Below are 15410 nucleotides of genomic sequence, written 5' to 3'. Positions count from 1 at the left end.
ACAGTCATTACTAGCACTATTGTATACTATGTACATTATTTTCAGCACATCAGCTACGTTGCTTACTCAGTAAAACTAGATAAATATAATTAAGTAAAAAAAAACAGATAAAAACTCTACCATGTGGCCAATTCAATGAATATAAAATAACATTACTGGCTGTGGTGCACTGGTCTGTTGCCGTTCGGAGGACATTTTCAGATTTTCCCATAACCATAACCTATAACCGGTGACCCAGTATTTACTGGTCTCCGGTCTGTATGTCCCGCCCACTTGGCGGTCAAGCCATCCAATCAGAAATTACATTTTGGCATTTTTGATTGGCTGAAACTGAGGCAGTTTGTAATGACTAAGTGTAAAGTGAGCGGGCGGGTCAGAGATATCGCGCGCGCATGACAGGAGAGCAAGAGGTGTAGATTATAGTGTGCGTTCAAGAAACCTCCTTGCTCACTCAAAATATCCGCGCGTGTGCAAAATACCCTCTTGCTCGCTCAAAATATCCGCGTTTAGAATTGTGGCACAAAAATAAGCGCCATAATAAACACACACCAGCAGTAAGCATCGGGAGCAATGCACTTTTGTTCAGTGGCTCTTCACTCAAACGATGAAATACTGGCATGTTAAGCCCGAAGCCTCTTCCTGAGCAAGACACTGGCCAGCAGAAAACGTACAATATCAAAAATAACCAACAAACAGAGGTCTACAGTGAGAAATTACCTTCATAAACACGTACCAGCAAGAATCGGGGCAATGCACTTTTGTTCAGTGGCTCAGTTTTTCTCAGAATTATTCTGAGAATATTCTCAGAATTCTGACTTTAATCTCCGAATCTTGTTTTTTTTCCAACGCCGTGGCCCTAAAACTCCGTCGCTGGACCGGGTGAAATGGAAAGTTTCAAAATCCAAAAGCCCGCGAGAGTGAATCTACAAATGCACGTCACGGAAAATACGTGAGTGACTCGATCCACAAACACAGATTCAACATGTTACAAAAAAAAAAAATTATTCGAGGCTTCGACTTTACAAATATTTGCAATGTAAATTTAAACGCATGTATTTATTTTCGCATAAAACTGTGATATATCTATAAAAACAAAAACATGTGTTTATGAATGTAACTGTATTTGTACAAATTGCAGATTGGGATGTGTTCATTTGTGAACAGTGAAACATATTTGTGATTTTTGTTTAATTTGTGGATTAACGCATTTGTTAAGTATTTTGAGACTAATCTCTCTCCATATTCCCCCGCCCCATTCCCCTGCACTCACACTGCATTGTAATGTTTCATGCACACTTATGTCATCAGACAGTGGCTTTTATTTTGAAAAACAGTGCTTTTGCACAGAGTTCAAAAATGAATTTATGGCTTATTTGGAGTCAGCAGTGACCCCTACGCCCACCTGCACAATTGTAGTTTTTTGTGCTATTTCTAATAATTAACTAATTTATATGGACCACAGCAAAAATAAAAAAGAAAAAGTAAAAAACAATTTATTGTACATACACAGCAAATAAGGAAACATTTTAAAGGATGTGGCAACATGTAATTACTGACACAAGAGACATTTAAAATATCATTAAAGGCATTGGGAGCTGTGGCAATTTGATAATCCAGGTCTTGAAATGTACTTAATGTGATGTGTGTAGTGCTCAAATATGGCTCATGCATCTAAGTCATCCTCATTCAAAAATGTCTTTTTGAATGAACGCTGTCCTACTGATGTAACCCCTTTTGAAATGTTTAGTTTGATCAGTTATCAAAACGGGACTCCCTTTCTCATCATCAGTGGAAAATGCAAGGGGTAGAAAGGAGAAACCAAGTGCCCAAGTTCTGTTGTATAGAACATGCATTATGGTCAATGAGTTCTTCATTGAATGGTTGCGATGAAACGACTGAGCAAACTTTAATAATTTCTTTATGAGTCAAGTCTCGAAAGAGATGACTTGATTTAAACTGGTAAATTACCTCTTAAACTGGTAAATAAGTCCACAGTACTTTCACTTCTGTCATCAGGGTCTCTGGGATCAGATGAGGCACTGAGGAGGAGGAGGAGGAGGATGTTCACAAGTGACAAGTTGCTACCCAACCTCATGTCGAGTAGCAAAAGTTCTCTAACTAGATAGCTTTTATAGAAAATGCTGTAGTTGCTCTTGCGCCCTCTGCTGGTAGGGACTTCAGCTGATCTTCAGGTCCTGATGCTCTCAGAAATATAACAGTGCATATTCATAGCTGACCACATCCATAGTATTTCTAATCTAAGTCAGCCGTGTCTCTCAGATCAGACGAGGCTCTAGGAAATAGGACATCGCTCTCCAGTGACATGTTGCTGCCAAGGCCAGCCATTCGGCTGCGCAGCAGGAAGTGAGTCTGCCGCTGCAGCAGTCGCTGCTGCTCCTGCTTCAGCTCAACATACGAACGTGAGAAAGTGTGAAAGATGGATGTAACAGGGAAGGCCATGAGTAAGATGCCACTGAGTATGCTGCTGAGTGCCACCACCTGGCCAGGAATGCTTCGTGGCACCATGTCACCATAACCTACAGTTGTCATGGTGATGACCGCCCACCAGTAAGTGGCAGGGATGCTGCTGAATTCTTGTGTGGCAGCCACTTCATTCTCTATTAGATACAGAAGTGGAGAGAAAAGTGCAATGGCTACGCAAAGGAAGAGCAGCAGCAGGCCAAACTCACGTGTGCATCTGCGAGCAGTTAGACCCAGAGTCTGAAGGCCGAGCGAATGCCTCGCCAGCCGCATCACATATAGGATACGAAGGGCACGGAGGACACGCAACACCAGGCCCACTTTGTCCAGGTAAGTGTTACTTGAGCCCAGGCGCTTTTCCTCTGTAGATGTGCTATCTACTACAAGGGTGATGTAGTAGGGCAGGATGGCCACAACATCTATGAGGTTGAGTGGGCGCCGGAGGAAGGCCAGCTTGCTACGGTCCTGTATGAAACGAAGGGTGAACTCTAAGGAGAACCAGGCCACACACACCGTCTCCACGATGAAGATATTGTAGCACATCTGGGAGCAATTACCCTATGAAACACAAATAGATTGGTTAGTATGTTAGTTAGTATTATATAAAACTGCATACTGAGAACATTTTAAATGGCAAAGGTACTACAGGGGATTCCACAAGTCTTTCAAATTTCAGCCTCAGGTTTTGAGGCAAAGGATTGTTTAAAGTGGGTGTGATAAAAAACAGTGTTTACCACTACTTCATCATTATTAACATTACCTTTAAAACTTCAGAAAAATACTGTCACTGCCACACAGCTCCACAGTGTGAATGACTGGGTGTGTGAAATTGTACACAGGTGTAAGTTACTGGGTAAGTGATGCCCTATGATGGACTGGTACCGTGTCCACATTGTTGTTTAGTGGCTTCAGACCCACAGATCTATGTGTATAAAAGTTGTATCAAAGAGATACTTGACAGTTTGCAAACTTGCAGCGCACGCCACAGACCAGTAGAGGGAAGCAGCACATACCAAATGCGAGTACATTACCACAAAGCACCTGAATCTTCCGTGCTAATTTCAAATTCATGAAATGTTCTTTTCATCTGGTGCTAACTATCCTCCCACAGGGTCCTTCACCAAGCTCACCTTCCTTCTTTGTTCATTTTAAATGCTACTGCACATTGCAGACTGCCACCACCCAAGATCCTGCTTATCTGGCAAGTGTTGGTAAATGTGTTGATTTATTTCAGCAGCTGCATATGTGCTGTTTTTTGCTTTGCAAATGTTAACAGTGAGCAAGCATATTGAAATTCTAACACCGTTTCAAAAGGTGAGACTGATATTGTTATTATGTACCTTCAGGCCAAAACAGACCATCTTGCTCATCTTGAGCTTGGTTTCAGATGATGCATTCACCACATTGTCTTGCATTATGACTAGTCTGCTCAACAAGGCTGCTATATTCCAGCAATACCTTTGATTTCCTATAGAGACAAAGCCCTCTGTATTATGTGACAAACACCCACAATAGTGGAAATAGCTTAAGTTGTCCTCAAATGAGAGGGTCATGCATAAATTTCATGCCTTTATCAGAACTGCAGTGGAAAGTCAAGTACAAAATTACACAAGCATTGAACACTCTGTTGAATGTTTTCAAATATTGGATTAACAGTGTAGACAAAATGTTCTCCTGTGCCCCTTCTTATTCATAACTTATACTGTACACATAATAAACAAGAGAGTCACATCTCTGTGAAACTTTCCACCATCTGTGAGGTGATGATGATGGAAATATGCAGTGATAAAAGGACTCTTTCTAAGTCTTCCTAGTCTTTGTCTCAAGGTTACCTGGGACTTCTTACATATTTGCCTACATGCCCTTTTAGTTGTATCATGGAGTTATGATACAAACTACAGTTATTAACTAGTGGGCACAGGCTGACCAGAGATGTTCAAAGACTGACTTAAGGACAACATCCATGATTGTAATCAAAAACACTTTTTATAAAATTCAGAAGATTTTTCCTCACTGTTTGCCAGCTCTTCAGTTTGCGTGTTCGAAACTGGTCTAATGGGGTTATGAAGCCCCCAGTGTGTGTAAATGAGTGAAAAGCAAACAAACAGGTGTCTCTGTCAGGTGTGCTTTCTCTCTCCCACTCTCTACTCATGGCAGAGGCATCTGGAGTTTTTTTTAGGCACTGAAGAGAACTCCAAATGTTGAAAAACATTCTATTTCTGCTTCATAGGTGGGCTATATTGACTTATATTTGCTGTTTCAGATTACTTAAGAAGAAAATGTCTTGAGAGATGGCTAACTGCATTACCGAAAGTGACTGTAAAAAGTTCTGTAAAAACCTACAGAAAAGTAAGACTTAAGTGACCTACACACAACAGTCCTTTATTTCCCCCCTCAAATATTTCGTTTCACCTTAAAAGATGCTGAGCTTCTGAATATAAAGTGAGTGAACATTGTTTTTAAAAATTCAGCGCTGCTGTATCTAATCCATTCATACCAACACAACACAGACTAACACCCTGTCAGTGACACTGCTGTGCTAAGAATGATCCCCCATATAAATCATAACAGCTCACTGAAGAGCAATATAAATTAAAGAATGTTGGCAGTGAAACAGGTGGACTACAGTCTGTAATTGTAGTCCGTTGTAAACGCTCCTTTATGGTAGCGGATCTGACAAAAGGGACATGAGTGTAGATGCAAGGTAAGTGTTCCTAATCGAGTGATCATTCAGTATATGCATTATGGCTGGGAACAAAAGTTACTGCCGCACTGAGAAAAATCCTCTACCTAATCATACCTACACTTTGGGGTCCTGACCATTGAAGAGCAGGATTAAATGAAGATTTGAAAGTATGTAGATAAACAGGCGGACTGCAGTTTGTATTTGTAACTGTATGGTCAGTGCAGCTGATAAAATGGACTATGAATGTAGATACAAGGCAGATGTTCCTAATCCAGTAATCATTCAGTATATGCATTATGGCTGGGAACAATTAATTCCAGTGTACAGTGTAGAACAAAGCATGTGACCACTCACATCTTCCTCCTCTTCCCTCATAGCAGGCATAGTACTTATGGATAGGTTGATGGCTGTGATGGTGACAAAAAGCACAGAGAGGCAGGCGAAAATTTTGCCAGGCAGGCCTGAGTGTGGCTTCTCCACCATGTCCCTCAATTTGCCCATACATCTGCCTAGTTTAGACTGGCGTGCCATGCCACTTTCACTGTCGTCATCATCCTCGTCTTCTTCTACTTCTTCGGCCGCCCTCTCCAGTTCATCACACTCCTCGACTCGTTGTAATAAACGTCTCTGGCAGCACCATTCCAGGCTTTCTTCCGGGACACCCCAGTAGAGTAGTTCCTCTCGGAAGGAGAGAGCACACATCTCCCTCAATGAACGTAGCTTCCCAGCTCGCAAGAAGGTGAGAATGGTTTGGAAGGCGCAAGGGCTGCGGTCGAAGAAGAACTCGTTTCGTGTGACGTCATAGTCATCACATATTCTCATGATCTCATCAAAACTGCTACAGAGCCGTAGCTGACCAAGACGAGACAGGGGGAAGTCCTCCAGTGTAGTCCAGGGAAACTGGTACCGTAAGCCGCCCACATTGATGATGACGTGTAGCCGCTGGCCGTCAACCGGACGAGCTGCAGTATCTGTGGTATCAGTTGAGCAAAGATGTTGGGCCCTCTTGTAGTAGACACCCTTAAGGGATTCACGTTCCTGGACAGGAGGCGGGTTCAGGGAAGTATCTGATGCACAGCTTAGGGCACTGTAGTCATAGTCTGACCCATCCCCAGCCAGCAAAGTCATCTTTCACCCAGCCAGCTCCGCCTCACAGCGGCTCACATGCTTGGAGGCCGGCACTCGCTTGTTGGCCCCTTATCTGTAAAACAAAGAAAGGGAACACAGTCAGAATGGATGCTGTAAGGAGGAAAATGAAAAGTAGACAGAACTATATTGAGGCAAGGGGTGCCTGGGCTGTCTGCCTTGGGGGCTCTACCCAGCAGTGCAGATTTGGATGGTTTTGGGAAAACACATTGACATTAACAGATTCATTCATAAATTTAATTTTTTCCTCTGACTAGATTTGTAAAACAAGTGGCCTGTATCTGTCTTTAATGTGAACAAATCTGTCTCAGAGACAACACACTCCTGTGCATTGATATGTTTATGCACTTCACCAACAACAAAAACATATTTGTGAAACAACACATTGACCAAAATGGTCTGGTCAAAGGCTTTCTTATTATGTAAAAAATATTAGGAAAAAAACTGATAATGTTCATAATCCAAATGCCTGTCATACATTTATGAGAAAATTAATCTCGTGGAAATTTGTATACAATATTTTTGTGAAACAAACATGAGAATAGCTTCTTTCATTGTAGCTCAGTATCAATTTTATATTGTTAATATTGGTATGAAACTTCTTCAATGTGGATCATAGAAATATAAAACTCATCATGTTGGAACTGTTCTCCTTGTCTTCTGAGACCATGTGTTGCAAGACCTTATATATTTGCACTTTGGGAGACAGAATCAATGCTGCACAATAAAACATCCATTTAATCCCATTCCTTCAATTTAAAAGGAGCAATCTGTAGGTTATTTACTGTAATTAGTCATAAAATGTCCAGGGTGTGTGACCATAGATTAAGCCTCACACAGCATTGCTAAAGCAGTATATTCTCCTTCTGCCCAGTCTGGAGCGGAGCTCATAGATCCTGCCCTCTTTGCAATCATTATACTGTCCACCGTGTGGCCAGATCTACATACAGTGTCTCACATTCATGAAATGGAGAAATGACCAAGTGAACATAGTTAATGTTATTTTTTACAAGATCCATTGCCTTCTAAAAATCTCCATGACCAGAGACGGAGTAAAATGAGAGGAAATATTGGCTGAGGAAATATTGACAGAGCTGGCTAATTTCCCTTCTGAACAGGTAACAGCAAAGCATTTCTTAAAAAAATATAGAAGTACAGATGCCTATACATCGATTAAAAAGAGTAAATGCCATAGGTTGTGTGTTTCATTAAAGAAACTGAGGCATAGTGACAACTGAAAGTTTTGTGTTTTTTATACGAAGAAGGTGAATAACATGATTAAAGAGTGTAAATACAACTGTTTGTTTTAAAGAAATTGAGGCAGATTCATGTGCGTTTCTCCCTGGTGTGTGTGAGTGTAAAATAAATTGAGTAAGAATTGTGTTTGAAAAGCCTCACATATTCACCTATTTAAGGTGGATCAGAGAAATCAAGCTTGGTAGTACACAGCAAATATAAGAGTTTCTCTAGTAGGTAAATGTTTTAGTGACATGATGTACACTTGGTCGTGTTTAAATGGATAAAATGGCAAATAATATTTCACAATGAGTTTTGTTTATAAACCTAGCGCGAGCTTGAGCTTCGTATAGCTGTTTATGGTGGAAATGGGTATTCAGTAAGAAGCTGGAGAACAAACCAAATAAACAGACTCATTTAAGGTGGAACTAAATTTTTTTAAATAATTGGTTGTAGTGATGTGTCCGTCGCGAACGAACCGGTTCAAAGAGCCAGCTCTTGTAAGTGAACGATGAGAGCCGGTTCCCGTCTAAGACCGAGCAATTTTTTTTCTAAGGCTTGTCATTTAACCAATCAGAGAACAACAAGCAATCGCCAACCCTCCAAGCTGAGACACTTGGTTTTCATGAATGCCAATCTGCCTTCCAAAAAATAGTTGAAGAAAATGTTAAATCAGTTAAATGTTTGTTGACAGTTGTGGTTGTTTAATCACTAACGTTGAATGCTGCTGTTTTGCACTTTGCAGAGTATTTGTTTATTTTATTACCCAGAAATGGATGATTATGTAATTTAATAAGCTATTTTGTAAAACATACCTTTTGGGTTCCATTGGCTATATTTCAGAGTGTTTAAATAAAAATCCAGTTATTTATACAATTGAATATGTGAGTGCAATCAGTGAGTTATTACATAACAGCCATAAAAACAATTGGCTATTGCAACACTATGTATTATTTTTAATATTGAACAATAATATTTTGTCCATATAGTCATGTAAAATGTAGGTAATATTGTTCTGTACCAGTGGAGTGTAGTTTACAAGTGGTAAAACAAAGAGCCATTTAGGAGCCGAAAGAGCCGGCTCCCCAAAAAGAGCCGAAATTCCCATCACTAATTGGTTGAATAATACAATTGGTTTGTGATTTAATAGATAAAGTGGAAAAACAGTTGCTTCAAAATGTTTCAGAAGCTATAGCGCTTGCTTCAGCTTTTAAGGCGGAACAGAGAATTCAAGAACCTGACGAATAACGCCAATTCTTAAACGGACACATGTAAGGTGGAACGAAATGTTTGACTGCGAAAATTGTGAATAAGAACCCAGTAAACAAGGAACGTCCCTGGACATTCAAAATAGGTCTAAAAGCAGTCTGTCCGTCAAGGACATATTTTAAACGTCAATGGACGTCCAAAATCCATCTTAATAAGTTACTTATCAAGTGGTGACCAATCAATAACGTCAGTGGACGTCCAAAATGCGTTTTATACAAATAATTTATTTCGGGACCAATTATTAACATCAACGGATGTCCAAAATACGTCTAATAGTCGTCTTTTCAATGTCTGTGTTTGAACGTCTTTTCAACTTTCATTTTCAACCTTAAGAGAACGTTGATTAGACGGCAGTCATTATGTTATTTCAACGTTGAATCAACGGCTAAATGTTTACTGGGAAGATTTGCTATGGACTGAGATAACTGTCTTATGCAAGAGTGCAAAAAAAACCCCACACAAAATCGAACAAGTCAGACTCAACGGGTGCACAGAATCATGAAAACCGAGTGAAAACAGCGACAGCAATGTAGCTCCGCACTCTCGTCTCACTGTTTTCAGTGCCCGCTCCGTTTTTTTCTCGTTTCGAAAATTTGAGCTCGCTCTCGCTTCTCAAAGATCTGCTTGCTTCTCGGTTTTAACAGGAAATACGTCACAGATTCAAAACCTGGTCACGATTCCTAGCAAGTACATATCTCTGCAGGCCGGAGGCCCGCAAGTGGGAAGAAACCAGCAAGTGGGTGGAAACCACTTCAAGTTCAAGAAGTTTATTGTCATTTCAGCAGTATACAGTGTTTACAGTACACAGTGAAACGAAATAGCGTTCCTCCAGGATCAAGGTGCTACATAAGACAATACACAACATTAACGTGCAACTAGTGCAAAGCTAGTGCAAACATAAAACAGTGCACACACATTAAAGTGCAAAAGACATAGAACATAAAACAATACACGACATTAAAGTGCAACTAGTACAAAGCTAGTGCAACATAAAAGAGTGCATACACATTAAAGTGCAAAAGATATGGCTAAGAAAATACAAAACAATGTCCATACAGTACATACATTCATTAATTCATTATCTGTAACCGCTTATCCAATTCAGGGTCGCTGTGGGTCCAGAGCCTACCTGGAATCATTGGGCGCAAGGCGGGAGGGGGCGCCAGTCCTTCACAGGGCAACACAGACACACACACACACATTTACGGACACGTTTTTGTCGCCAATCCACCTACCAACGTGTGTTTTTGGACTGTGGGAGGAAACCGGAGCACCCGGAGGAAACCCATGTGGACACGGGGAGAACACTATAGTACATACAATACAATGCAATACAAGACAATACAAAACCATAAGTACAGAGGGGTTGAGGGAGAGAGACACTGCAATTTAAAGTGTATTTGTGCTGTAAACGGTAACTTGATGTAAACAGGATATGTGTAAACAGTACACTCATTTTCAGTCCAACAGACCAGTGTTTGCGAGAAGAAGTGTGTGTGTGTGTGTGTGTGTGTGTGCTCCTTCAGTCCAGTCTCTAGGTGTTCAGGAGTCTGATAGCATGTGGGAAGAAGCTGTTAAGGAGTCTAGATGTCTGGATCTCGAATGCTTCAATACCTTTTTCCAGACGGCAGTAGGTTGAGGAGTGTGTCTGAAGGGTGTGTGTGATCTCCCACAATGCTGAGTGCTTTGCGGGTGCAGCGAGTGGTGTAGATGTCTGTGATGGAGGGAAGAGATACACCGATAATCTTCTCAGCTGTCCTCACGATCCGCTGGAGGGACTTGCGATCTGCCACAGTGCAGTTTCCAAACCAGACAGTGATGCAGCTGGTCATGATGCTCTCGATGACTCCTCTGTAGAAAGTGGTGAGGATTGGAGGGGGGAGATGAGCCTTCTTCAGCCTTCGCAGAAAGCAGAGGCGTTGCTGGGCTTTCTTTTTGATGTTACTGGTGTTAGTGGACCAGGTAAGATCATCCGCTAGGTGAACACCAAGTAATTTGGTATTCCTGACAATCTCCACAGCAGAGTTGTCGATGTTCAGCAGCGAGTGCTCACCCCTTGTTTTTCTGAAGTCTACAACCATCTCTTTGGTTTTGTCCACATTCAGAGACAGGTTGTTGACTTCAAACCAGTCAGTCAGCTGCTGCACCTCCTCTCTGTATGCTAACTCGTCGTTCTTACTGATGAGACCCACCACAGTTGTGTCATCAGCAAACTTGATGATATGATTTGAGCTGTGCATCGCTGCACAGTCATGGGTCAGCAGTGTGAACAGCAGTGGACTGAGCACGCAGCCCTGGGGGGCTCCAGTGTTCAGTGTGATGGTGCTGGAGGTGTTCCTACCGATCCGGACTGACTGATGTCTCCCAGTCAGGAAGTCCAGGATCCAGTTGCAGAGAGAAGTGTTGAGGCCCAGTATATTCAGCTTCCCGATCAGGTGCTGAGGAATGATGGTGTTGAATGCTGAGCTGAAAACTATGAACAGCATTCGGGCATATGTGTCTTTCTTGTCCAGGTGGGTGAGTGCCAGGTGGAGCGTGGTGGATATGGCATCGTCCGTTGAACGGGTAGGACGATACGCGAACTGTAGAGGGTCCAGTATGGGGGGAAGTAGGGTTTTGATGTGCCTCATGACGAGCCTCTCGAAGCACTTTGTGATGACAGGTGTGAGTGCAACGGGACGATAGTCATTGAGGCAGGACACAGAAGAATTCTTAGGCACCGGGATGATGGTGGTGTTCTTGAAGCATGTTGGAACAACGGCGCTGCTAAGAGAGATGTTGAAGATATCAGTGAAGACATCAGCAAGCTGGTCTGCACATTCTCTGAGCACTCTGCCAGGAATGTTGTCTGGTCCAGCAGCTTTCTGCGGGTCGACTCTGCATAGAGTTTTCCTCATGTCAGCTGCAATAAAAGACAGCACCTGGTCGCTGGGAGAAGGGGTGGATTTTCTCGCAGCTACGTTGTTCTGTGCCTCAAACCGTGCGTAGAAATGGTTCAGCACGTCTGGTAGGGAAGCATCTCTGTCACAAGCAGGTGGTGTAGTCTTGTAGCTGGTGATGCTCTGGATGCCCTGCCACATGCACAGAGTGTCTCTACTGCTCTGCAAGTGGCTGTGAATGATCTGGCCGTGTGCACGCTTTGCCTCTCTGATAGCTCGGGAGAGTTTGGCCCTCGCTGTTCTCAGGGCCGCCTTATCGCCTGATTTGAAAGCAACGTCTCTAGCCTTCAGCAGCGCACGCACCTCTGCATTCATCCACGGCATCTGGTTGGAGCAGATGGTGATGGTCTTGGAGATGGTCACATCATCGATGCACTTCTCTATGTAGCTGGTCACTGATGATGCGTACTCCTCCAGGCCTCTCTGAACATGTCCCAGTCAGTGCACTCGAAACAGTCCTGAAGAGTAGAGATTGCTTCTGATGGCCAGATTTTCACCTCTTTCAGAACAGATTTCAATCGCCTGATGATGGGTCTGTATGCAGGAATTAGCATAACAGACATGTGATCTGAGTGTCTGCCCTGTACGCGTCTGGAACGTTTGTGTAAACAAGATCCAGCGTGTTTGCTCCTCTTGTAGCAAAGTTCACATACTGGTGGAATTTAGGGAACACTTTCTTGAGATTTGCATGATTAAAATCTCCAGCAACAATAAACAGTCCATCCGGATGTGTGTTTTTGGAAATCGCTTATGGCTTCGTATAATTCCCACAGCGTTTGCATTGGGAAGAATATAGATTGCGATTATGTAAATAACGGAGAATTCTCGAGGTAAATAAAAAGGTCTATATCTCACAGCCACAAACTCCACTAACGGTGAACAATAAGCAGAGACCAGCACAGAGTTCTTACACCATTCAGTGTTGATATAGACACATAATCCACCACCGCAAGTCTTACCGCATAGCGCTGGGTCTCTGTCGGCTCGAAATGCAGCTAGCCCATCTAGCTGAATGGCGGCGTCGGGAATACTGTCGCTGAGCCATGTCTTCGTAAAAACAAAACCACAGCAATCTCTGTATTCTCGCCGTGTAGTTCGCTGAAGTTTGATATAGTCCAGTTTATTTTCCAGCGAGCAGACATTGGAGAGAAAGAGAGAAGGGATAGCCTGCTGGCTTGGGTTAGCTCTTAGCCTAGCATGGATCCCCCCTCGCTTGCCGCGCTTCTGTCTCCTCTCACACCGCTTGCGATTCTGGGAAGGCCGCCGGCATCAGGAAACGTCGAAGCTTCAGGGCTAGGCCCCCGAAGCAAGCGGAGGTCCCGCAGCGTCTCCTGGAGGTCATCGCTGATACTGTATATTACCCTCTACTAGTTGTAGTTTAAAATATTACGTTTCAGTGAAAACGAAATACATAGCACTCCTGATATTTTAATTATATATATTTGGTAATCTGGTTATGGGGTGAACTGCAAACTTATAAAATCCATTAGGCCTCTTATGTCCACAATCATTATTTTAATTTGATTACAGAACTATAGGACTGTATTATTTGTTTTGTACTCAGCACAGTATTGGATTATAATCAGTTTAAATGTGTAAATCCTTAAGTAACACTTATGGCCCACTATAAAAATAAATATCTAAAGCAGCTCCTATCCATTAATGGACATGGGAGAAATAGTGCTATTAATTTGCAAATAATCATAATATTCAGCAAACCTACCATGAGCACTCAGTCATAGTGGGTGTATATGATAGTATAGTCAGTGCATGTAGCTACAAGTTAGGTGAACTTAATAAGATGGAAATTCACTGTAATGTAGTTATGGTTTAATGAATTCAAAGATAGTGGTGCAACCTTTCAGGAAATTTGGCTCAATTAAGAATATAAACAGACATTCAGAGAAGTTCACTGTACTTCATTTAGTTCCTTTGCATGGTTTTAAATGATTCTTTATAGAAGTATGTCCTTGTTGTAGAGTATTATGTATTACTTTTTGCGTTCAGGTGATCACATATGCTTTGATTTGGCATCAGAACCAGGTCCTGGAACATCCTACTCACAAAATCAGGGTCAATAGGATCAGAATTGGATAACACTGGCTTAGACTGCCTTAGAACGCCTCCCTTTATTATTACCTGGATTGTGCATGTGAATTTGTAGAAGGACTATCATTCATTCATTCATTCATTCATTCATTGTCTGAAACCGCTTATCTAATTCAACTCCTCACAGACAGTCACATGGAGTGTGGCTCAAACCCACAACCTGGAGCTGTGTGACTGTGCAACACTGCCTGCCGCACTACCGTGCTGCCCGAAGGGCTATCAATTTATTTTAATATAGTTCATTTATTCAGTTTAATTTATTTCAGAAATACACCATATGTACAAATATTTGAGGACAAATTTGTAATGAATATATTCTACATTAAGTTGCAACCGTTACTAACACAGATGTGCAGATGTGCACACACTGCCTCTCTAATCCCTGAAGAGAAATACTGACAATAGAATTGGATTCTCTGGAGTAGAGAAACCCATATTTGGAGTAGAGAAACCCATATATCTGATGAACCCATATTTACTGTCATGTCTCTTGTTAGGAAGTGAGTAGTAGCCTATATGTAAGCAAACATTATCATTCTCAGCACATGTGGTCTCAGTTAAATGGTTATTCTCTTTATTTATTGCAAGAATTTCACATATTAAGCCAACCACAAACAAGTCTGTAAATCACATAATGCTGAAAATGTACTCCATATAATGTACTCAATGTTTGCAAGGTACAATATTAATACTGAAAACAAAACAGTTATTACATGGTCACCAGTCATAGAGCTGTACTACCAAATACACAATAATCTAACACAATGTCCCAAAGAACTCACTGACATTCTCTTAAATTTCCAAACAATGCTCAAACAGAGCAATTTGAGCTGAATTAGTTATGGAAATGTGTTAGAAGAAAGAAAATAACTAGGATACCTATTTTGTGCAGGACATTTTACACAAAGCAGTTAACCAGACAGCCTAGGTTTCTAAAAGTATCAAACTATACACATTGTCTGAACTGTGGTGTACAAGGTGCCTTGCAGTCTAGTATCTGTGCCTTAAGAATTGAGGAGAGGGCCCTACAGTCCAGTTTACATGCCTTAAAGGGGCATGTGAGGGGCATGGCGTAACCACAAACATCGCATTGACCCTGAGACCCTGCTCATCAACACACACTTTTAGAAACAGCTCCATATCAGCCCTGTTTTTTTTAAAAAAAAAAGGGTTCTTTAGCCTCTGGGTCATCTCCAGAGCCTTTATGCCAACTACATATCTCGAAGCCAGCGACGTGCTTGAGTCATGCTTAAAATGTTCTTCCGCGCTTACTTGGAGCTGTACGGCCCACTTGGAGTTGTACCACCCACTTGGAACTGTACAGCCCAATTGGAGCTGTACCACCCACTTGGAGCTGTACGGCCCACTTGGAGCTGTACCACCCACTTGGAGCAGTACCTCCCATTTGGAGCTGCCTCCGGCCTGCAGAGATACCCTTCTCATTCCTAGTGATGGCACGCTTGAATCTGAAAATGGTTAATTGCTCGAAGCTTCGTGACACTGTGCACATAAGTGCTATCAGGTGGCCAAAACCTCAAAGTGCT

General features: G+C 42.0%; 1 protein-coding gene across 1 annotated transcript; it reads right to left on the bottom strand.

Moving 5' to 3' along the window:
* Positions 1 to 1558: 1558 nt before the first annotated feature.
* kcng1 (potassium voltage-gated channel, subfamily G, member 1) lies at positions 1559 to 6308 on the bottom strand. The gene is made up of 2 exons (XM_066673046.1): positions 5522 to 6308; positions 1559 to 3039 (listed from the first exon to the last, which is right to left on the bottom strand). Exons 1-2 carry the CDS (start codon positions 6293 to 6295, stop codon positions 2254 to 2256), a joined length of 1560 nt encoding a protein of 519 aa, XP_066529143.1. The 5' UTR covers positions 6296 to 6308; the 3' UTR covers positions 1559 to 2253.
* Positions 6309 to 15410: the final 9102 nt, after the last annotated feature.

This window comes from Hoplias malabaricus, chromosome 5 (genome assembly GCF_029633855.1).
Source record: "Hoplias malabaricus isolate fHopMal1 chromosome 5, fHopMal1.hap1, whole genome shotgun sequence".
NCBI classification, from domain to species: domain Eukaryota; kingdom Metazoa; phylum Chordata; class Actinopteri; order Characiformes; family Erythrinidae; genus Hoplias; species Hoplias malabaricus.
The sequence above is the reverse complement of the archived record's forward strand: the minus strand, read 5'-3'. Positions and strand labels throughout refer to the sequence as shown.

Excerpts from the sequence above, each read along its gene's own strand:
- kcng1 (XM_066673046.1), bottom strand. The coding sequence starts at position 6,295 with ATGACTTTGCTGGCTGGGGATGGGTCAGACTATGACTACAGTGCCCTA. Across the intron at positions 3,040-5,521 it reads TGAGGGAAGAGGAGGAAGAT|GGTAATTGCTCCCAGATGTG; the intron begins GTGAGTGGTCAC and ends TGTGTTTCATAG.